Genomic DNA, 23,358 nt, shown 5'->3' on the forward strand with positions numbered 1-23,358 from the left:
AGGGGAAGGCCCTAGCACGGATGTTGTCAAAGCCATCGTGTCCAGCAAACCAAAGTGTGAGTTGTAAATCACTTGATAGAATTGATATCCATGCACAAGGTCCTGGGTTCGAATCCCACCATTGACAAAATATTTGTACTAGTGTTTCAAATATTTCAACGGGTTACTTTCTGGTGTTCTCGTGTTGACCCAGCTCCTAAATGGGAATTATTGTGTCTCTTATCTCCCATCTAATGACGGACATACCTACTACGGGAAATGGAGCCTTCGTAGATTTACTAAAAATCTTATTGTTGTTGTTAGCTAATGTCAAGAATTGACTGACTATTAGGCCATTTTCTTGCGCGCATCCCAATATTTTCTGCAATGTCTGTGCTGGCTTCCAAGGCAGGACGAGAAAATAATAAAATATCATGTTTCCAGATCCTGCCGCTATCATTTCATTCGGTGAAGTTATCTCTATCAAGAGTCGCCAATCCATTTCGCTGCGCTGCCTCAGTGTAGGATCTCCAGCACCTAAGAGAAGCTGGCACAAGTCAGATGCCAAGTCCCTGTTTGCTATCCAGGCCGATGGAAGTTTGGAAATCTCGAGCATCGAACCCTCGCACTCTGGCAACTACACGTGTTCCGTATCCAACAACTTGGGCTCGGATAGTATTACGTACTCTTTACTGGTGCTGAGTAAGTTGAGCTGTATTTTATTATACTACTTTTTTCACCAAAGAGAATCCGCTTTGGACGTCCACACTTGCTGGCACAGGCCACTTAATGTACCTATTTTCAATTTTCATCTGTATTCCCCATTCCTATAATGAGTTCTGAGCTCCCTATTTCTATCAAAACAGCATCATTATCATATAGGTAGGACGACCTATTTATTTCTCAAGTTTTTTATCGGTGTGACTTGAGAAATAAGGGGTATGATGATATGGAGGGGAGGGGCAATTTCATTATAAAAATTGAAATATGAAGAAGCATAAAAAAAATCTTATCATAGCACCGAAGACAATAAAGCAAAGTGGCGGAGATATTGGAGGTGTTATCAAGAAAATTGAAAGAGTTAAGACAAGACAATTGGGCAGCAATAGTCCTGAATTCAGGACTCCGCATACAGGAAAGAAATTTTGAATATATTGTGAAACTACATCAAAATCCTAACTTTAACTCTTGAAAGAGGCTCTTGCTGGATTGTCAAAAATCTCTCTTGGTCCTTCATCTTTATCCGACACAGGTCAGACTTTTGAATCCACATCAAAGGAATACACAATGCGATCTCTGCGAAATTTCAAACGCGTACGGTCTCAAAAAGAAAGCAGAAGGCAAAATGGTCTCTTCTTGATCCCTAGTGTGCCGTGTCCATTTTTGTTCAGGATTATTGCACTGCTAGCAGAGGGCAAAAGAGGAGGAAACATAGCACAATACAGCAAACCAAAGGTGTATTTTTCTTTCGGTAAACTGACCACTGGAAAAATACAACACAACATACCTAATAGGCTCTAATGATGTTCGGTGTTTCGAAAAACAGCTCTTAATTCTACACCACTGCTCGAAGTCATAAAACCAATGTTACAGATGCATTTTAAATTGGTAGGAAGAAAAATGACGCTACGGTAATGATGGGAGTCATTTGGTTTCCTGATAACGAGAAAGAAAAACCGTGTTTCCTATTATATACGAGTATGCTATATGTTTCCCCTAATAACCTATTTTCTTACAGCCTTTCATGGTAACTACAAACTATCTATAGAAAATGTGTATTCTGTTTAACTAAACAGGACTAAGTTAACCACGTGTTATTTTATTATTTTTTATTCGTAACTTTCGTAATCCTGGAATTTAACCAGGAAATGATTTTACCTGTGAAATGTTAAAAACACTTGACTTAATCTTTCGCGATTGATGTTTTACCAAGTGTAACTATGGTTTTATTATAATAATTTTCCCTGTTTTTCTATTGTTCACAGCTTCTCACCCACAACTCATCTACAAATTCATCCAGCAAACACTTCAGCCAGGACCCCCTGTATCCCTCAAATGCATCGCTACTGGCAATCCAACGCCTCACATTAGCTGGAAACTAGACGGCTATCCTCTGGCAGGAGATAGGTAAGTAAGAGCATGGTTGCGGGTTCGATTCCCGCCCGGGCGGACGTCCTTCTCTTGCTACCCCTTTATTTCTCTTTCCATATCCTTGAGATAGGCATGAGAATAAGAACAGGATAGGGGAAGCCAGTCCAAATCGAGGCACGGCCTAGATTTAGACTGTCAGTATGAATTATTTTTTTCGTCCTATTTTGTTCCAATAATGTTATTCCAAAGGTTAAATTAATTTTATCAATTGCATTGGCATTAATTTTATCAATTGCATTTTATCAATTGCATCAATCTAAAGGGACAATTAATTGCTCAAGCATTATGAGCACGTTGCCCTCTAGAATAATGTTAGATGAAGTATTTTATCTCTGAAAATAATGTTAAATTAATTGTTCTTTTTCGATTTCAGGAGTTCAACAGCTGCCCCTGAACAGGCGTCAGAAAGTATTCCCCAATGGCACCTTACTCATTGAAAACGTTCAGAAAGATCATGACAGGGGTGTCTACTGGTGTACGGCTACTAATAAACAGGGCCGGTCCTCCTCGCAAAATGTACATATCAGCGTTACAGGTACGTGATTAGGGATTGTCTTTTCTCTTAAATTATAGATTGGGTGGGATGGAAGAGATTGTCTTGGGCAGTAATCCCGCTTTTTGTATAATTTGTAGGTACTTTTAAGTTATAGGAATAAAATTTCAAACAATGGAGAGTTTATTATTATTAGGTATAACATTTTTATAGTTTTATCAATGTATACAAAATATGCAGTCACGAGCAAATAAATTTATGTTGAAATCCATCCATTCCTCGAAACATGCATCCAAAGCACAGTGAAATTTAAGGAGGGAATATGTTATCCAATCCAAAACAGAAATGCGAGGAGGTAACTTTTTCCTATAAAATGGAAATTTTTACCATTTAATTTCGCAACATTTTGGCAAATCCACTATTTTTAAAATATTTTATCCCTTTTGAAACCAGGCCAACAAGTTCAACAACCTATCTTTCTACTATTTAACGTAGATTGTCAAGAACAATAAAACTAATTGAACTCCTAAACATAGTAAATTAAAATCTCAAAACAGTCAATAAAAGATTAGCCGTACCCAGTACTTAATCAGGACGGTGACGGTACAAATCCTTACCAGATTTCAAATGTCACCTTCAAAGTTCTTTCCAGAGCAAAAGGATGTTTGGTCCATTTTATTACAGGTAAGCTATTAGAGAAACAAGCTCTTCCCTCAGAGGGAAATCTCGATTCCATTTTTTTACTTTCCTTATCCTATAGGAAGGAAAGTAATGTAATCGGGTCCAAATTTCGATGGTCAGGTTTTAGTGCCACAACACGTTTTGAGGTCCCTAGAGCCTAAATCCGAAGTTTCAGCCATTGGTCCGTGTGTGTGTCTGTGTGTCTGTCTGTAAACAAAATATCTCGAGAACGGTAAGAGCTAGAGACTTGAAATTTGGTATGTAGATGTCAAATGTGACAAGGATGCGACACGAAACTTTTGGTTAAGATCGGTGCAACGGTTGGCGGCATTTTACCGCTTTTTGGCGGTTTTTGGTGTAATTTAACAATATCTCGGGAACGGTATGAGCTAGAGACTTGAAATTTGGTATGTAGGTCACAAATGTGACAAAGATGCAACACAAAACGCTTGGTTGAGATGGTTGCTGCGCTTGGCGGTATTTTGACCGCTTTTGGACAGATTTTGACCTTTTTTTGGCGGTTTTCAGCTATAGCGACAAAAGGGTTAGAGATATTGTAAAAGTTAGGGTAAAAGAACACTGAAATAAGCATCATTCAATAGGATAAGGAAAGTCGTGTGATGTTAACACCAGATTTTTTTTTCAAAGTCTAGGCCTGATGCTAAAAACAGAGTGGAGTGGAGAGCAAAGAGCATGGAGCTTTTTGCTCTCAGGAATTTGTGCGGTTTGAATTCGTCGCTTCCTTCATAGCTTCCTACTGCCTGCTCTATGCGCTATGCTCTCCGCTCCACTCTATTTTTAAGCCTTATTCTGGTATTTTGGGAGCCCGTACACATATGTCTTGGTTTAGGAGCTCACTTATATTAACTCCAGATAACTATTAGCTGTTTTCTTTTTCAGGCGCCCCATTTGTTCGTCCTATGGGTAACGTGTCTGTTTCAAAGTCTAGGCCTGATGCTAAAAACAGAGTGGAGTGGAGAGCAAAGAGCATGGAGCTTTGTGCTCTTAGGTTTTTGTGCGGTTTGAATTCGTCGCTTCCTTCTGTCTGCTCTATGCGCTATGCTCTCCGCTCCACTCTGGTATTTTGGGAGCCCGTACACATATGTCTTGGTTCAGGAGCTCACTTATATTAACTCCAGATAACTATTAGCTGTTTTCTTTTTCAGGCGCCCCATTTGTTCGTCCTATGGGTAACGTGTCTGCCATTGCTGGAGAACCTCTCTATCTAGGCTGTCCTGTGGCAGGATACCCCATCGAATCCATCACCTGGCAAAAAGGTACCTCTTACTCCCCCTTTGTTTCTCTTTCCATATCCTTGAGATAGGCATGAGAATAAGAACAGGATAGGGGAACCCAGTCCAAATCGAGGCACGGCCTAGACTGAGACTGTCAGTATGAATTATTTTTTTCTTCCCGTTTTGTTCCAATAATGTTATTCCAAAGGTTAAATTAATTTTATCAATTGCATTTGCTTTCTAAAGGGACAATTAATTGCTCAAGCATTATGAGCACGTTGCCCTCTAGAATAATGTTAGATGAAGTATTTTATCTCTGAAAATAATGTTAAATTAATTGTTCTTTTTCAATGGAAGGAGTTCAACAGCTGCCCCTGAACAGGCGTCAGAAAGTATTCCCCAATGGCACCCTACTCATTGAAAACGTTCAGAAAGATCATGACAGGGGTGTCTACTGGTGTACGGCTACTAATAAACAGGGCCGGTCCTCCTCGCAAAATGTACATATCAGCGTTACAGGTACGTGATTAGGGATTGTCTTTTCTCTTAAATTATAGATTGGGTGGGATGGAAGAGATTGTCTTGGGCAGTAATCCCGCTTTTTGTATAATTTGTAGGTACTTGTAAGTTATAAGAATAAAATTTCAAACAATGGAGAGTTTATTATTATTAGGTATAACATTTTTATAGTTTTATCAATGTATACAAAATATGCAGTCACGTATAGATTGGGTGGGTGGGATGGAAGAGATTGTCTTGGGCAGTAATCCCGCTTTTTGTATAATTTGTAGGTACTTTTAAGTTATAGGAATAAAATTTCAAACAATGGAGAGTTTATTATTATTAGGTATAACATTTTTATAGTTTTATCAATGTATACAAAATATGCAGTCACGAGCAAATAAATTTATGTTGAAATCCATCCATTCCTCGAAACATGCATCCAAAGCACAGTGAAATTTAAGGAGGGAATATGTTATCCAATCCAAAACAGAAATGCGAGGAGGTAACTTTTTCCTATAAAATGGAAATTTTTATCATTTAATTTCGCAACATTTTGGCACATCCACTATTTTCAAAATATATTATCCCTTTTGAAACCAGGCCAACAAGTTCAACAACCTATCTTTCTACTATTTAACGTAGATTGTCAAGAACAATAAAACTAATTGAACTCCTAAACATAGTAAATTAAAATCTCAAAACAGTCAATAAAAGATTAGCCGTACCCAGTACTTAATGAGACTATTGAGGAAAGAAGAGAATCGGTTTAAATTTGTTAAAACAAAATTTCCGACTTTTTATTCTTCTCGTAGAGCAATTACTCTACAGCCGTTATTATTTCCTAGGAATCACTTGAGTATAATAAACTTTATTATATAAACAGCACACGAGGGAATGAGAACAAAATCTGGGAAAGGGTAATTTACCTAATAGTCTGCCGTTCCTCTCTCGCTCTATACACTCTTGTTACCTAAAATTTATTATTTGACACAACTATAGCAAAGTACTTGAGTTGGATATTTTATACGCTGTTAATTACTGCGGATGATTTATGTAGAGTTGATTGACTGGGGTATTTTAATTTTATTAAGGTTGATGAGAGTACTCTATTATAAAGGGTGGTTAACCTGGATAATGTCATATTTATTTAGATATAAAGGAAAAGAGGAAAACCATGATCACCCATTTTCCGATCGCCTGCCTTGCAAGCGTTAGGTTGTTGGTTCAATCCCCGCACGGGGTGAACTTCATCTTAAACAGATAAAGTTCGTTCTCGAAACGGCTTCTTCGATTTCGGAACGATAACACATCGGTTGCAGTTCCTTCTATCAAACCTGTTGGAAAAAAAATGGACCGATTGCAATACTTTCTCATTGCCAGTATAGCTCCTCTATAACTGTACTAACAGAAAGTAAATAAATAAAAAAAAAAAGATAATAAACAATAATCCAATTTTAACAACGCCTGTCATTCAAATTCCGTTTACCACCCCCGTTATAGTTCCTCCTAAAATAGCGCCGTTCGAATTTCAACCGGACTTACACTCTGGGGATCGGGCTGGTGTCCAATGTCTCGTAACCAAGGGTGATCCTCCACTCACCATCTCCTGGTTGAAGAACGGACTACCCATCCTATCCGCAATGGGTGTCGGAAGAAAGGGCAATCCATGTTAGCTTTTCCCCACCCCACTCAGGCTGGATTGGTTCATGTGAGTAAGCGAGTGGCTTGTCGCCGAATGGAGGGCAAAACTCCCGTCACTCCCTTGGCAGTTAAACAGTGGCTTTAAACCTTTATCAAAACTTTGTCCAATGTAAACACTCAACTATCAGGGAAAAGGAACCTAAAACTTATGTGTATTTTTTTTTTTATTATTATTTTTCTTCAACAATACTTTCTTTATTTTATTTTTGAACATTTTAAATACAATATCTCGCAGGTATCATAATAAATTTTAACAATCGAGACAAAAAAAGGAGGCCATTTATAAACCTGAATATAAATTTGGTACTTCAAATGTTCCTAATTAAGATATTTTAATAATATAATAATAATATTGATTTCCAGTAGACGTGGAGTGGAAGAGTCAGAACTCGGGCACAGAACAATGGGCGGTTCTTCAAGACCTCCTCCCAGCCACGCTGTACCGGGTTCGAGTCCTGGCTGAGAACAGCCTCGGTGCTGGCCGTCCTAGTGATCCACTTCTGGTGCACACAGAGGCCGAGCCTCCCACAGCCGAGCCCTCTGGCCTCCATGCGGTCGCTATATCCTCGGATAGTATTCGGGTCACGTGGTCACCGCCCCCGGCCCATCTAACCAATGGAGACCTGTTGGGATACTATCTGGGATATCGGGAACAGGGGTGAGTTTTTTTTTCTCCAAGATTCCACAAAAATCTTCAAATCGAAAATTTATAGGTATGTAATATAGTTTATTTAGTATAAAGAGAGGGAACTGTAACAACGGAGGTCTTATCGTACCAAAAATTAAGAGAGAAGGATAAGAGAAAGATAACCGTTTCAAGAATGAACCCGCGAGCTAGTCCTTGAAATTCAGATGTGCTGCTTTCCAATCTATTTTTTTTTTTTTTTTTTTTGCAAGGGAAGATATGAAATACTGTCTGTCTTGGTACTGCATGGCATTACTCCCAGACTTCCAAGCTACCGAGTTTGTCTTACCTGTTCTTAACTGATTTCTTTTTCTAATTCTTATACTAATCCCCTGTTTTCCCTTTGCCCCGCCAGTTTTGGTCGTCAGAACAGCTACAACTTCACCACAATACCCAACAGATCTGACGGTGCAGGGGTAGCCACTCTGACAGGACTGAGGAAATCAAGCTACCGAGTTTGTCTTACCTGTTCTTAACTAATTTCTTTTTCTAATTCTTATACTAATCCCCTGTTTTCCCTTTGCCCCGCCAGGTTTGGTCGTCAGAACAGCTACAACTTCACCACAATACCCAACAGATCTGACGGTGCAGGGGTAGCCACTCTGACAGGACTGAGGAAATACAGGAAGTACGATATAGTGGTGCAAGCGTTCAATGAGAAGGGGCCGGGACCTATGAGCTCCGAAGTATCTGTACAGACTTTGGAAGATGGTGAGTACCTTTGTAAACGTTGACCTTCATTTCACGGAGAAATAAACTGGTATTTTTAATGCTGGAATCAAAACTGAAGTTACACATAATAATTATCTCCAAACTACTAAGCCTAGATCTTTTAGAATTGAGAAGATGCAATCTTGAATTTCCAATGGTTTATGTACAAGTACTACCACACCAAAAGTCTGGAAATGGGCTATACATAATAATTATCTCCAAACTACTAAGCCAAGATCTTTTAGAATTGAGAAGATGCAATCTTGAATTTCCAATGGTTTATGTACAAGTACTACCACACCAAAAGTCTGGAAATGGGCTAAGAGGGAAAATCGTTTCAGATTCCACAAGGAAACTGCGCGTTAACTAAACTCGGTGGTTTGTGGTTAACACAGACTTTGTGTTTGGAGGTTGGTCATTCGAGTGCAAGTCAAGCCATAAAATTTATTTATTGTTATTAAGACAACGACATTTCTGACAAGCAATTATGTATATTCAATTACCCTTAAAATAATTAACTAATGACTGCAATGATCTGTTATCTATTTATTTCAGTGCCCGCAGCTCCCCCCTTAGACATCACTTGTTCTGCTCTCTCCTCTACCTCCCTATCTGTAACATGGCAACCTCCACCTTTGTTACTACAGAATGGAGAAATACTGGGATACAAGGTGTACTACGAAAATATGCGAGAACTACCTATGGGTAAGTAAAAACATTGACATGGAATGAGTCCAGATATTGTTTTCAGGCGTCCAAGGGGTTTTAAATACCCATCCCTGGTTCGAGCAATAATTTATTATCATAGTAATAACTAATAATGAAAGGACAGTCAGGGGGCCTCTATGTGGGGGCAATCAGACAGAGCACTGGACTACTTAAACGACTAAATATCAATGCAAACTTTGACGTGAAAACCCTATTAAAAAAAATCGAAACTAATCAAATTAAATTTTGTTCAAAACTAGTTACTTACCTATATTATTCAAATCCAAAAACTTTGCTTTCAGAGAATATCGAAACCGGAGTCAAACAGTCGAAGGAAACGAAAATCTCGCTCAAGGGTCTTCACAAGTATTGCAACTACAGTATTCATATCTGGGCATTCACCAGGGTGGGGGAGGGGGTGAGGAGTAAGCCCGTACATTGCTTTACTGCCGAGGATGGTAAGTGATACCCCGTCCATGATCCACACTTACCACTTGCGCTTACTTAGGTGAGGTTTCAAAATCAAAGAAAGAGCCAAAAAAGTGAGGAACTAAGGATTTTTTTTTTGCTTTCTATTTTTTTCTTTTTTTTAAGAGTTTTGATAGAACTGCTGTAACTGCTAAGGTTTTATCATCCCATCCCGAAAGCGAAGGGAGATGGAAGACAAGATTGGAGAAAGCCAGCCGTTCCGAGAACGAACATTATCCGTTCAGGATAAAATCCGCTCCGGGCGGGAATCGAACCCGCGGCTTAGCGCTTCTTACTGCCGAGGATGGTAAGTGATAATCCGCCTATGACTATAATTAATAGACCACCTGCGCTTAATTAAAGCCCGTTCACACTTGTCGATCGGAAAAAATCGTGGTGTAGTTTGAACAGATTGAACACTCATTTAAAAACATTGCCTACAGGACATTCGGGGATAAAAAAACTGGTGAAACTCACGGCAAATGTGATTGGGCTCTTAGCTAAGGTTTCAAGGTCAAAGAGCCAAAAAATGAGGAACTAATTTTTCTTTTCTTTCTACAACTTTTAAATCCCGAAATAAATCGCCTAGATGAGACAAAGATTTGCCTTTCAACAAGGCTTTGCCTTTAGGAATTGATGATAAGTTGAGACAAATCGATCATAGTGCAGCGATCCTTTGGGAACTGGTACATTAGCTGGTTTTGGTGAACCCGACATCTCCACTATTATTTCTTGTCAAGCATATTGCATACTCATATATTTTAACGGCGTTCATACAATTTGTTACAATGTAACGAACCCATTTATTGTATGAACGCCGTGTAACTGTTAAGTATGCAATGTGCTTGACAAGATTAGTGGAGATGTCTACAATACTTTCTACTCAATAAAACTCGAGTTCGGGTAGGCTACTCGTATGTAGGGGCACTTGTTAATGAAAATTTCAAGAGGTTTTATAGAGGAAAATGTAACAGCGTAGGTCTTATCGTCCCGAAATCAAATAAAGAAGGAGGGCAGGATAGGGGCAAGCCAGCCGTTCTGAGAACGAACCTCACCTAGAATAAAATTCGCCCTGGACGAGAATCGAACCCGCGACCTAGAGCTTACAAGACAATTGACTTCTGTTTCAGTGCCAGAAGCCCCAGCTGGTATCAAAGTTCACAGTAACTCCCCTCTCTCCCTCATGCTTAGTTGGCGACCACCATTGAGAAGCAATGGTATCATTACAAGCTATACTGTGTACAGTAAATCACTACAGGTAAGTGTAGAATTATCACAGAGAAAAGTAGATGTGGCCTGGACCACAGGCGGTTCAAGTTAGGTTAGATAATTTAGAATATTACTGTCTGGCCGAAAGACGTTAAACAGGGAGTATACCAGCCTGAATTTCCCTTGCTAAAGAAATAGCAAAGGTTGTATGCGAAGGGCATCCACTCGTAAAATTTTGTAGCCAAAACCAAATGTCAGCCCAAAGCTATCACCCTAGTTAGGGCTGATTGAGAGGCTGACCAAAAACGCCGACCCCGTCTGTACACCGGAAAAGGCAAAGAAGAGGAAGATTTCTACTACTGGCTTAGGACTAAAAAGACCCTTTACTCCAGCAGCAGTAGGTTAGCAGTATTTCGACCGCTTTTTGGCAATTTTCAGCTGTACTGACCAAGAGGTTAGAGATATTCAATAGGATAAGGAAAGTCGTGTTATGTTCACACCACATTTTTTCCCCTCTCTCTTTTCCAGGTAAAGCGGCTGCCTCCCACTCACACCCATACACAGCTGAGTGATCTGAGGAAAGGAGATACTCATGAGTTCTGGGTGACTGCTAGCACTAGTGTAGGGGAAGGCCCTAGCACGGATGTTGTCACTTCAATAGGATAAGGAAAGTCGTGTTATGTTCACACCACATTTTTTCCCCTCTCTCTTTTCCAGGTAAAGCGGCTACCTCCCACTCACACCCATACACAACTGAGTGATCTGAGGAAAGGAGATACTCATGAGTTCTGGGTGACTGCTAGCACTAGTGTAGGGGAAGGCCCTAGCACGGATGTTGTCAAAGCCATCGTGTCCAGCAAACCAAAGTGTGAGTTGTAAATCACTTGATACCTTGATAGCTATGCAGAAGGTCCTGGGTTCGAATCCCACCATTGACAAAATATTTGTACTAGTGTTTCGTAATTCAAATATTTCAACGGGTTACTTTCTGGTGTTCTCGTGTTGACCCAGCTCCTAAATGGGAAGTATTGTGTCTCTTATCTCCCATCTAATGACGGACATACCTACTACGGGAAATGGAGCCTTCGTAGATTTACTAAAAATCTTATTGTTGTTGTTAGCTAATGTCAAGAATTGACTGACTATTAGGCCATTTTCTTGCGCGCATCCCAATATTTTCTGCAATGTCTGTGCTGGCTTCCAAGGCAGGACGAGAAAATAATAAAATATCATGTTTCCAGATCCTGCCGCTATCATTTCATTCGGTGAAGTTATCTCTATCAAGAGTCGCCAATCCATTTCGCTGCGCTGCCTCAGTGTAGGATCTCCAGCACCTAAGAGAAGCTGGCACAAGTCAGATGCCAAGTCCCTGTTTGCTATCCAGGCCGATGGAAGTTTGGAAATCTCGAGCATCGAACCCTCGCACTCTGGCAACTACACGTGTTCCGTGTCCAACAACTTGGGCTCGGATAGTATTACGTACTCTTTACTGGTGCTGAGTAAGTTGAGCTGTATTTTATTATGCTACTTTTTTCACCAAAGAGAATCCGCTTTGGACGTCCACACTTGCTGGCACAGGCCACTTAATGTACCTATTTTCAATTTTCATCTGAAAGAGGGCCTCTGAGTGAAATTGCGCTAGTTTTCAATGAAAATTTCCAAGAATTAAAGAGCCTTCCTCTCATGTTAAGGGAAATGTTTTCATACATTGTTTTATGTAGATAAACACCATGGACTACCTATTCTCCGTCTGGAAGACTTTTTTCCGTCTGATAAACACCATGGGAATACCTATTTTCCGTCTAGAGCCTTCTGTACGAAATATGTACATAAGACTTTGCTTAGGGCTTAGACTGTGGAAGTAAATGAACTTTTCAGTCTTATTCTGGCAGGATTCTATCCCTATTGTTGAATATTTCAGTGCCTCCCTCGGCCGTTATCCTCCAGTTAGTGGACAAGGGTTCCTCTTGGTTGGATCTGGAGTGGAGAGTGGAAAACAACGGAGGCAGTCCCATCCGAGGTTTCATACTGAAATTCAAGCGATCTGACCTGGCAGACTGGAATGACATTACGCTACCCCGCGATATGCATAGTTACAAACTGAAAGATTTGATATGTGGTGAGTTTAACAATCAATCAGGGATCTAGTAAAAAATATATATATATATATCCCACGGCCAATATATTTAAACCTAGACCCTTGATAAATGGAGTGTGCCTGAAGGCATGTGATATGTTCCAATTCCCAAAATGCTCCCTCGATAAAAGCTAATTTATTTCTAAAAGCTTCCGTGGCTTTTATCTCTTCTGGGCTTACGGTGATGTGTGTAATTAACCGTACCGTTGTAGTTAATAAGCTACAGGAGAATTAAAAGTGGGAATTTTGAAGCCAAATACACGCAAATTAATTTATTTTCAACACAACTTTGCTGTTTTCTTTCGTGGAAATTCGGCAACTGGATTTGCTTCAAAGTACTAACTCAACTAAATTAAATCTTCCCCAGGCAAAGAGTACGATGTCGAAGTGTCCTCCTACAACTCAGTAGGTACTGGAGAACCAGCCAAGTCCCCTCCCCTCCAAACTCAGGGCGGTAAACCCCTCCGTCCTTCTGCCCATCAGCTGATAGTTTCCAACACCACCAGCTTTCTACTAGATCTCAACACATGGCTAGATAATGGCTGCAGAATATCTAGCTTCAGTATAGAGTACAGAGAGGTGACTAGATCTGAGTGGATTACAGGTAAGCTAGATCTTTTTCTTCGCCTTTTCCTGTGTACAGATGGGGTCGGCGTTTTTCCGCAGCCTCTCAATCAGCCCTAACTAGAGTGATTGCTTTGGGCTGAAATTTGGTTTTGGCTACAAATTTTTTTATGCCCTTCGCACTCAACCTTTGCTATTTCTTTAGCAAGGGAAATTTAGGCTAATATACTCCCTGTTTAAAGTCCCCCAGCCAGACTAACCTTTTTTAATTTTCAAGTGCATTTTTACCAACCTTTACAACATAGGCCATAGATGATTAATTTTTAAATTTTAGCTCATTCGTCCGCCTATTCATCTTTTTCCCAACGCTCTTATCAACCATTTGTTAAAGTTAGAGTTACATTACTGTCCTTATTATAACACTCAAATCAACCCTTCACTTTCCACAGTGGGCAATGATCTTCAGATAAGAGAGAAAATAGCTATCGCTGGTCTATGGCCAGGGACGGACTATGTTCTTCGAGTGAAAGCCTCGAACAGTGCCGGAGTAACGAAAGCCGAATATCCAGTGTCCACCACTCCTTTGCTTGTCGGAGAAAGTAAGTATTTGTCTTCCTTGATGTTTAGCCATCCGGATACTAACCCCGCGCGACTTTGCCTAACTTCACTGAACCATTGGGAACTGAAGTATTCAATTTGCTATCGACTGTTAGGCTTTTTTCTTTTTTTTTACAAACTTATTTATTTCATTGAAGGAGTTTTAACTACGTATATAAAGTCGTACCTCACTGTTAACTTTAGGTACATGAGGAATTCCGGTCAGGCTAAAAGTCTAAATAGGTAATGGAATTCGACTTACACCTTACACTTATTATGAGAACTTATGATCAGACACTAATCATCCAAAACATCATATCCTGCCTGTTCTCCTTTACAGTTCCATCAAGCTCAGACTTTCTCGACAACAGTGGTGTAGTGTACTCCTCCTTGCTTCCCCTCACTGTGGTACTCATAGTCATTCTCCTGTGCATACTCTCCTCTCTGCTCCTCTACATAAAGAAGAGGAAGCGTGGCGAAATCCTCACCGGCGACTCAGGCGATGAGGATAACAAGCGAAACCTCAACCAGAGGGAGCAATACTATGCGGCAGCTTTGCAAACGACCACCACCACGACCCCCATCAGTCAGCAGGGTACGTTGGGATACGATTTGTACGAAAACGATGCCACGCGATGGGACTTTCCGGCCAAATCCAATTCGTTCCAGAACAAAAACTCGGGTGAGATTGAGGAATGAGGATGGTAGAGTTCATGCTTTGTGTAGTAGCTGCCTGTAGAAGTGTAGATGTGTGCTCCGCTGTTTCATGTTCACAAAGGCTGGACATTAGCTCCTCTTAGTCTGTATACAAATATTAGGGACATGGAAGGAGCCGAGATATTGTTTCTGGGCGTCCAAAGGGTGTTTAAACCCCCTAATCCTTCCAACACCGTGCAGATAGGTGCCATGCCTATCTCACAGACAAGGAAAGCAAAGCAAGCTCCTCAAGTTATGATAGTAGATAACTTGAAAGGAGATCTGTTTTGCTGTTTCGTGTTAACGCTGGACACTGCTTCGAGCGTTTGACGTTCGCGCACTCAAGGTGAAAAATTTTCATATTTAATATTTTACTTAGATACGTAGCTACGTAGATTCATGTGAGGAAATTGCTTAGATGTAGTAGTGTGCTTAGCTACGTAGATTCATGTGAGGAAATTCAGTGTAGTAGATTTACCTTTATGGAAACCATGTAGAATAGGTGGTAAAAATGCTACCTAGTAGTAGAGTATTTACTAGTCAGTAGCGGAGAGAAAACAATGTCTGTACCTAGTATTTTGCGAGCATCTGCTTTTGATACCTATTCTAGGCCTCAAATCAACATTGAAAAGACGAGAGTCAATATTGAAGGAACCATACGTATGTAGATGAATGGGCAGTATTGTGCTTTTTTTACATCTAATGGGCGAGGCCACAATGAGAGTTTGATCTCGGTTTGAGGTTAACTCTCGAATTAACCAATCTGATTGGTTGATGTCAAAAATTTTAGACAACGAGATTGTCGACCTTTTACAGTTATTTTTTCGGAGTTTTGACCTCAGATTCGGATTTTGCCCAACTTTTTACATAGGAATCGACCATTTTTTTTTATAATTTTTACCCATTTGGAACTGATATTGTGGCCTGGCCATAATAGTTATTGTAGGAGACAATCTAACGATTCAAACCATTCCCCAATGTCTACAGATGATGTGTCCCCGTACGCTACATTTCAAATTGCCAACGCAGATGTGCGGAGAAATTTCATTTGACCAAATTTCGGAAAAAGTCTGGAGTCGGCTTGAATCATACGATACTCGAAGGGAATCACGTGATTCACGTGGACCAATCAGAATCGAGGAAAATGTCTACGTGACAAACTTTAGCTTTCTACGCATTTGGAATCGGCTAGCAAGATCAGTTCTCGGCCAGCGGTTGTTCGAGTCAGTCAAAGTTGTGATGTTTTAGATTTTTTTTTTTTTTTTTTTTTCAACTTTCAATTTTTAAAACGCAATAATGATAAATCAACTTAAAATCAATTTCTTTTAACATTTTTTCGGTCCATTTTTTTATAATTTTTTTTACCCATTTGCAACTGCTCCATTTGGAACTGATATTGTGGCCTGGCCGTAATAGTTATTGTAGAAGGCAATCTAACGATTCAAACCATTCCCCAATGTCTACAGATGATGTGTCCCCGTACGCTACATTTCAAATTGCCAACGCAGATGTACGGAGTTTCATACATCACGAACACAAGTTAGCTTCCATGGATACATTGCCGCTGAAAAGTGTAAGTGCCGCAATATTATCTCGAAGATTATATCACTTGTTTTTTTTTTTTTAAGTTTGATAGAGGGGGCTGTAACTGTTAAGGTCTTATCGCCCCGAAAGCGAAGAGAAGGAAGACAGGATAAGAGAAAGTCAACCCTTCCGAGAACAAATCTTACCTGCTTAGGTTAAAATCCGCCCCGGGCGGAAATCGAACCCGCGAGCTAGCGCTTACAAAGCAGACCAAGCTAACTAGGCTGGCTTGAAAAGAGGAGACAGGATAGCAGACAGATAGCCGTTCCGAGAACGAACCATATCTGTTTAGGATCACCCGGTAATCGAACACGATGGGAATCAACCTACCCTCCAAACTAACTTGGCTGGCCATGTTTTTAATTTTATCATTTTCTAACTTCTGTCTCATTTCAATGTAACAATTTTTGTCTGAGTAGTATGCTGTGTCATTTGGCAACCCAAACTTTGGGCAGCTCATCAATAAATTTTATTGATTGTATTTTATTGATTCAGGGTAATGTGTACGAGAGGGACAAATACAAAATGAAAGTAAGGAAGTCGAGTAAGTCCAGTGTACCTCCTCTTATTATGAGAACTTATGACCAGACACTAATCATCCAAAACATCATATCCTGCATGTTCTCCTTTACAGTTCCATCAAGCTCAGACTTTCTCGACAACAGTGGTGTAGTCTACTCCTCCTTGCTTCCCCTCACTGTGGTACTCATAGTCATTCTCTTGTGCATACTCTCCTCTCTGCTCCTCTACATAAAGAAGAGGAAGCGCGGCGAAATCCTCACCGGCGACTCAGGCGATGAGGATAACAAGCGAAACCTCAACCAGAGGGAGCAATACTATGCGGCAGCTTTACAGACGACCACAACCACGACCCCCATCAGTCAGCAGGGTACGTTGGGATACGATTTGTACGAAAACGACGCCACGCGATGGGACTTTCCAGCCAAATCCAATTCGTTCCAGAACAAAAACTCGGGTGAGATTGAGGAATGAGGATGGTAGAGTTTATGCTTTGTATAGTAGCTGCCCGTAGAAGTGTAGATGTGTGCTCCGCTGTTTCATGTTCACAAAGGCTGGACATTAGCTCCTCTTAGTCTGTATACAAACATTAGGGACATGGAAGGAGCCGAGATATTGTTTCTGGGTGTCCAAAGGGTGTTTAAACCCCCTAATCCTTCCAACACCGTGCAGATAGGTGCCATGCCTATCTCACAGACACGGAAAGCAAAGCAAGCTCCTCTTAGAAGTTACGGTAGTAAATAACTTGAAAGGAGATCTGTTTTGCTGTTTCGTGTTAACGCTGGACAATGCTTCGAGCGTTTGACGTTCGCGCACCTCCCGGTACGCTTGATTTGAGTGAAAAATTTTCATATTTAATATTTTACTTAGATACGTAGCTACGTAGATTCATGTGAGGAAATTGCTTAGATGTATTAGTGTGCTTAGCTATGTAGATTCAGGTGAGGAAATTTAGTGTAGTAGATTTACCTATATGGAAACCATGTAGAATAGGTGGTAAAAATGCTACCTAGTAGTAGAGTATTTACTAGCTAGTAGCGGAGAGAAAACAATGTCTGTACCTAGTATTTTGCGAGCATCTGCTTTTGATACCTATTGTAGGGCGTAGGCCTCAAACCAATATTGCAAAGATGAGAGTCAATATTGAAGGAACCATAAAGTTGTAGATGAATGGGCAGTATTGTGCTTTTTTTACATCTAATGGGTAGTATTGTGCTTTTTTTACATCGACCTTTTACAGTTATTTTTTCGGAGTTTTGACCTCAGATTCGGATTTTGCCCAACTTTTTACATAGGAATCGACCATTTTTTTATTGATTTGGTTTAAAGCCGACTCCACACTTTTTGATTTTGGTTTTATGCATAGCATTGAAAATAGAAATTAGAAAATTATAATTTCGAGGTTATGAATTTGGAAATTTTTAACTTAGTTGTTCATTAGAATCATTAGTGATTTTTTTTTTTTTTTTTAAAGAGGTTTGACAGAGGGAACTGTAACTGCTATGGTCTTATCGTCTCGAAATCGAAGAGAGAAGGAAGACAGGATAGGGTTCCGAGGATGAACATTATATCCCATCAGGATAAAATCCGCCCCGGGCGGAAATCGAACCCGCGGCCTAGCGCTTACAAGGCAGACGCACTACCAACTAAGATAACTAGGCTGGCCATTAGTGATTGATTAGCAAATTAATTGGGGGTTGCTACCTTGTGCTTAGTAGGCTGACAAGCGTAAGTTCAATACCGTATCGGTTTAGGTCGAGAGGAAAGGGGAGGAATAGGTACGTTTTGCTAGATACGAATACAACGACTTACTTATCAACTTATCTACACTAAATCTCATGTTTAGGAATGAGAATAGAAATTTTATTATTCTCCTCGTTTCTCTTGGGGTGGGGGAATAACTTTCAGTTCATCACTATTCTGATTCACATGGTTTCCAAAGACATTTTTTTGTTCCGCAATAGTCAGTCCATCCTATTTCTATAGATTTTTCATCAAAACAAACACATAAAAGGAACGAGGAAAAATAAACCCATAATAATAAATCAATCTTTAGAAAGTGAAATTTCATTTGACCAAATTTCGGAAAAAGTCTGGAGTCGGCTTGAATCATACGATACTCGAAGGGAATCACGTGATTCACGTGGACCAATCAGAATCGAGGAAAATGTCTACGTGACAAACTTTAGCTTTCTACGCATTTGGAATCGGCTAGCAAGATCAGTTCTCGGCCAGCGGTTGTTCGAGTCAGTCAAAGTTGTGATCTTTTAGAATTTTTTTTCAACTTTCAATTTTTAAAACGCAATAATGATAAATCAACTTAAAATCAACATGAAATCAATTTCTTTTAACATTTTTTTCGGTTCGTTCGTTTTTGCAGTGTGGTGCTTTCATAACGTAAGTAAATCAAGGTGTCTACTGACAAAGGGTGGGTTACCCGTATTTCCAATGCTTTATGTACAAGCGCTACCAAGTCACATAGTTTTATCTTGGTTAAACTAAATTTTATATTTTCCTTTAAAAGAGGGGAAATGGGCTTCGGAAAACGATCAATTGCCTGTTTTCGAAAGGAATTACTTCGGTTCAACTGAATTTAGTGTTTTCCTAAGAGGGTACTTCAGAAGAGGGGACAACAACAGTTCAGATTCCACAAAAATACGCGTAGTGATAGCTCAATCCCACAACCTTGGGCATTTCACCAGTAGGTAATACCCCTCAACTGAGGGGCAGTTTACAATGTAACCATAAGTGTATTTTTCTTTCGGGAAACTTACCACTGGAAAATTAACCATGACTCCAATAGAAAGCGAATGGATCCATGGTAAAGTTTTCGAAGGGAAAATACCTACACCTCATTTTTACCACTTTTGAGGCCTACCATATCCGTGATACAACGGAGTATCGTTAGCTGTATTGTTGGCATTTATTACTTCTAAGAAGTTAGATTTATTTAATTTGTAAATATAATAAACAAAACCATAGTATTTGATACTCTAAAAAAAAGTTATGTACATTAGAATTTTGGAAATTGTTTTGTATAATTAAAATAATAAAAGTATTATTATTTGTTGTAAATGTTTTGGTGACTATTTTTGACAGGTGAAACTTTACAGATCTAAGGGGTTGATTCGCCTTCGACACTCCCCTGTGTAGGATTGACTATTTACATGTCTATTTATGAAAAACTAGCAAAATCCCTTCACACAGGGGAGTATCGAACCCGTAACTTTTCAACTGTAAGAAAAATCAAATCAAGAATAATAATAAACTGAATATTGAACAAATTAGGTAGGTGCATAGGTACTGATTTTCTTTAATCACGATCGAATAAACTACGGGCTAAAAAATTCCCGGAGGGGCGGGTCCAGCTTGTTTAATCGGAGCGAAACAAAGTTTTCATTCCACCTACGTATGTACCTACATAGACTACATAGGTAGGTACTTCGTAACACCAGAATCTGATGAAGTAAAAACAGCAGTCTTAAGGTGTGTCCACACTTGGTCGAAATTGACTATTTACATGCCTATTTGCCTATTTATGAAAAACTAACAAAATCCCTTCACACAGGGGAGTATCGAACCCGTAACTTTTCAACTGTAAGAAAAATCAAATCAAGAATAATAATAAACTGAATATTCTTGGAAATGGGAATTGTGATGTTTAATAGGCTTTTATTAGGAAAGTACTGGGTTCAAACCCCAGGAATCGTGTACAGATATGGTGAGAGTTGGTTTTTTATTAGGAAAGTACCTACTGGGTTCAAACCCCAGGAATCGTGTACAGATATGGTGAGAGTTGGTTTTTTATTAGGAAAGTACTGGGTTCAAACCCCAGGAATCGTGTACAGAAATGGTGAGAGTTGGTTTTTTTATTAGGAAAGTACTGGGTTCAAACCCCAGGAATTGTGTGCAGAGATAGTGAAAGTTGTTTTTTTATTAGGAAAGTACTGGGTTCAAACCCCAGGAATCGTGTAGAGACATAGTGAAAGTTGGTTTTTTTATTAGGAAAGTACTGGGTTCAAACCCCAGGAATCGTGTACAGAAATAGTGAGAGTTGGTTTTTTTTATTAGGAAAGTACTGGGTTCAAACCCCAGGAATTGTGTGCAGAGATAGTGAAAGTTGGTTTTTTATTAGGAAAGTACTGGGTTCAAACCCCAGGAATCGTGTAGAGACATAGTGAAAGTTGGTTTTTTATTAGGAAAGTACTGGGTTCAAACCCCAGGAATCGTGTAGAGACATAGTGAAAGTTGTTTTTTTATTAGGAAAGTACCGGGTTCGAACCCCAGGAATCGTGTAGAGAAATGTTGAAAGTTGGTTTTTTATTAGGAAAGTACTGGGTTCAAACCCCAGGAATCGTGTAGAGACATAGTGAAAGTTGGTTTTTTATTAGGAAAGTACTGGGTTCAAACCCCAGGAATCGTGTAGAGACATAGTGAAAGTTGTTTTTTTATTGGGAAAGTACCGGGTTCGAACCCCAGGAATCGTGTAGAGAAATGTTGAAAGTTGGTTTTTTATTAGGAAAGTACTGTGTTTAAACCCCAGGAATCGCGTAGAGAAATGGTGAAAGTTGGTTTAGTAAGAATTACGTTGGTCGTGGGTGATGGTTTTTTTTCCAAACAGTTTCAATTTGCCCTGAGAGGTCTTATCGCCCCGAAAGCGAGGAGAAAGAAGACAGGATAAGAGAAAGTCAGCCCTTCCGAGAACAAATCTTACCTGCTTAGGTTAAAATCCGCCCCGGGCGGGAATCGAACCCGCGAGCTAGCGCTTACAAAGCAGACACGCTGCCTACCAAGCTAACTAGGCTGACTTGAAAAGAGGAGACAGGATAGCAGACAGATAGCCGTTCCGAGAACGAACCATATCTGTTTAGGATCACCCGGTAATCGAACCGGATGCAGGTAATGGGGGTTGGTAAATGAGTATTCGATAGGTACCTATGAGTTTTGAGTAGGTCCTTGTCAGTAGACACCATTTTCAGATAAATAAATAAAATTAAATGAGTAAATAAATTTAAGTAAATAAATAATATATAATAAATTGTTGTAATGTAATATAAAATCCCTTTAGCACATTTTGACACATTAAACCTCTTTATCTATTTTTGCCAGTTTAATCTTTTCCATTTTCAATTTTGAATAAATCTTGTTCATTTTCAATTTAATCTTTTTCGTCCTAAAATTTGAAAATCATTTTTATTTTTATATATTTTTTCTTTCTTTTTTTCCGCTAAAAGTGCAGTGATCTGTGACAACCAAGTATCCTGGATTAAGGATTAAATCCTGGATTGGATTACCATCATGGAATCATCGGACTGGATTAACAGTAGGATAAATGTTTGGTGGCGGGTGTGTGTATGGCCTTCATTTAACTTGGAGTAATCGAACCGGATGGGAATCAACCTACCCTCCAAACTAACTTGGCTGGCCATGTTTTTAATTTTATCATTTTCTAACTTCTATCTCATTTCAATGTAACAATTTTTGTCTGAGTAGTATGCTGTGTCATTAGGCTACCCAAACTTTGGGCAGCTCATCAATAAATTTTATTGCTTGTATTTTATTGATTCAGGGTAATGTGTACGAGAGGGACAAATACAAAATGAAAGTAAGGAAGTCGAGTAAGTCCAGTGTACCTCCTGACTATGAAGACTGGTCCCGTCAAGCCAGGGTATCCGTTCAAAGTAAGTCATCTTCTAAACAGGAGGGCGTGGGTTCAATCCCAGCCGAAGCAGGGGAATTTGTCCTCAATATTTTTTCAGAATGTTATAAAGACGAAGGTGGATTTTTATCTTGCTAAGCTTGAGAATACTTGTCACAAATGTCGGTCCTTGATTAATACACCTTTACTCGAATGACTTGACTTGCACTCGAAACTCTAACCTCCAGAACAGACGTCCACTGTGCCTAACCTATACCAGTGAGATTGATAATGGCTCTTTACATTTGGTGACTATGTTGCTCAATATGAGTTGTTTGTTGTTTCTCAGGTGCTGAAAGCAGTACTTCCCCCGAGGCCTCACCTAGGTGTCTACGCCATAGAACTGATGTTAGGTAAGTCCAACAAATGAGACACCAAAAAAAAACTTTAATTGGGGGAACTGTAATTGCTAAGGTCTTATTATCCTAAAACCAAAGAGTGGAGTACAGAGGAGAAAGCCAGCCATGAAAACACTAAATTCAGTTTAACCGAAGTAATTCCTTTCGAAAACAGGCAATTGATCGTTTTCCGAAGCCCATTTCCCATCTTTTAAAGGAAAATATAAAATTTAGTTTAACCAAGATAAAACTATGTGACTCGGTAGCGCTTGTACATAAACCATTGGAATTGTCTTCTCAACACCAAAAAATCGAGGGTTAGGAGTTGGAGTCTACTTCTAATTCCACAATAGAAATACGCGTAGGTACTGTTCCTATATAATTATAACCCAGTCAACATAACCTCCTACTATACGGCTATGGAGTATTTCTTAGGATTGGATCTCCTATGGCGCTTCATGTTGGTGAAATCGGACTCACTAAAGTTGGAGTGGGACAGAGAATCACAGCTGTAACATAGAGTAAGAAGAATTAGAATAACATTAGTAACATTTACCCTTTGGAATAGTCAGCCTAGTTAACTTGGTTGGTAGGGCGTCTGCCTTGTAAGCGCTATGTTGCGGGTTCGATTCCCGCCCGGGGCGGATTTTATCCTGAATGGATAAGGTTCGTTGTCGGAATGGCTGGCTTTCTCCTCTGT

General features: G+C 39.7%; 2 protein-coding genes and 1 long non-coding RNA gene across 3 annotated transcripts in view; 2 read left to right on the forward strand and 1 right to left on the reverse strand.

Moving 5' to 3' along the window:
* Position 1: 1 nt before the first annotated feature.
* Positions 2–527, forward strand: LOC113466123. The gene is made up of 2 exons (XR_003390623.1): positions 2–56; positions 424–527. It is a non-coding gene; the product is annotated as an uncharacterized LOC113466123 (long non-coding RNA).
* Positions 528–1,266: 739 nt separating this feature from the next.
* Positions 1,267–22,873, forward strand: LOC103506111 (Down syndrome cell adhesion molecule-like protein Dscam2). The gene is made up of 22 exons (XM_026821250.1): positions 1,267–1,291; positions 1,965–2,106; positions 2,201–2,244; positions 2,504–2,665; positions 4,471–4,581; positions 4,897–5,058; positions 6,544–6,687; positions 7,108–7,402; positions 7,962–8,140; positions 8,696–8,845; positions 9,151–9,306; positions 10,447–10,574; positions 11,243–11,393; positions 11,767–12,024; positions 12,447–12,644; positions 13,030–13,266; positions 13,676–13,825; positions 14,164–14,505; positions 15,986–16,092; positions 22,192–22,303; positions 22,610–22,673; positions 22,834–22,873. Exons 1-22 carry the CDS (start codon positions 1,267–1,269, stop codon positions 22,871–22,873), a joined length of 3,357 nt encoding a protein of 1,118 aa, XP_026677051.1.
* LOC103506112 (Down syndrome cell adhesion molecule-like protein Dscam2) overlaps positions 22,799–23,358 on the reverse strand; it is a 69,028-nt gene continuing 68,468 nt past the window's right edge. Inside the window, exon 22 of the mRNA XM_026821245.1 lies at positions 22,799–23,167. Within this exon, the coding sequence (XP_026677046.1) occupies positions 23,068–23,167 (100 nt within the window). The 3' untranslated portion in view covers positions 22,799–23,067. The remainder of the gene's footprint in view (positions 23,168–23,358) is intronic.

The sequence above is a fragment of the Diaphorina citri genome, unplaced genomic scaffold (genome assembly GCF_000475195.1).
Source record: "Diaphorina citri unplaced genomic scaffold, Diaci psyllid genome assembly version 1.1 scaffold215, whole genome shotgun sequence".
In the NCBI taxonomy this organism is placed as follows: domain Eukaryota; kingdom Metazoa; phylum Arthropoda; class Insecta; order Hemiptera; family Psyllidae; genus Diaphorina; species Diaphorina citri.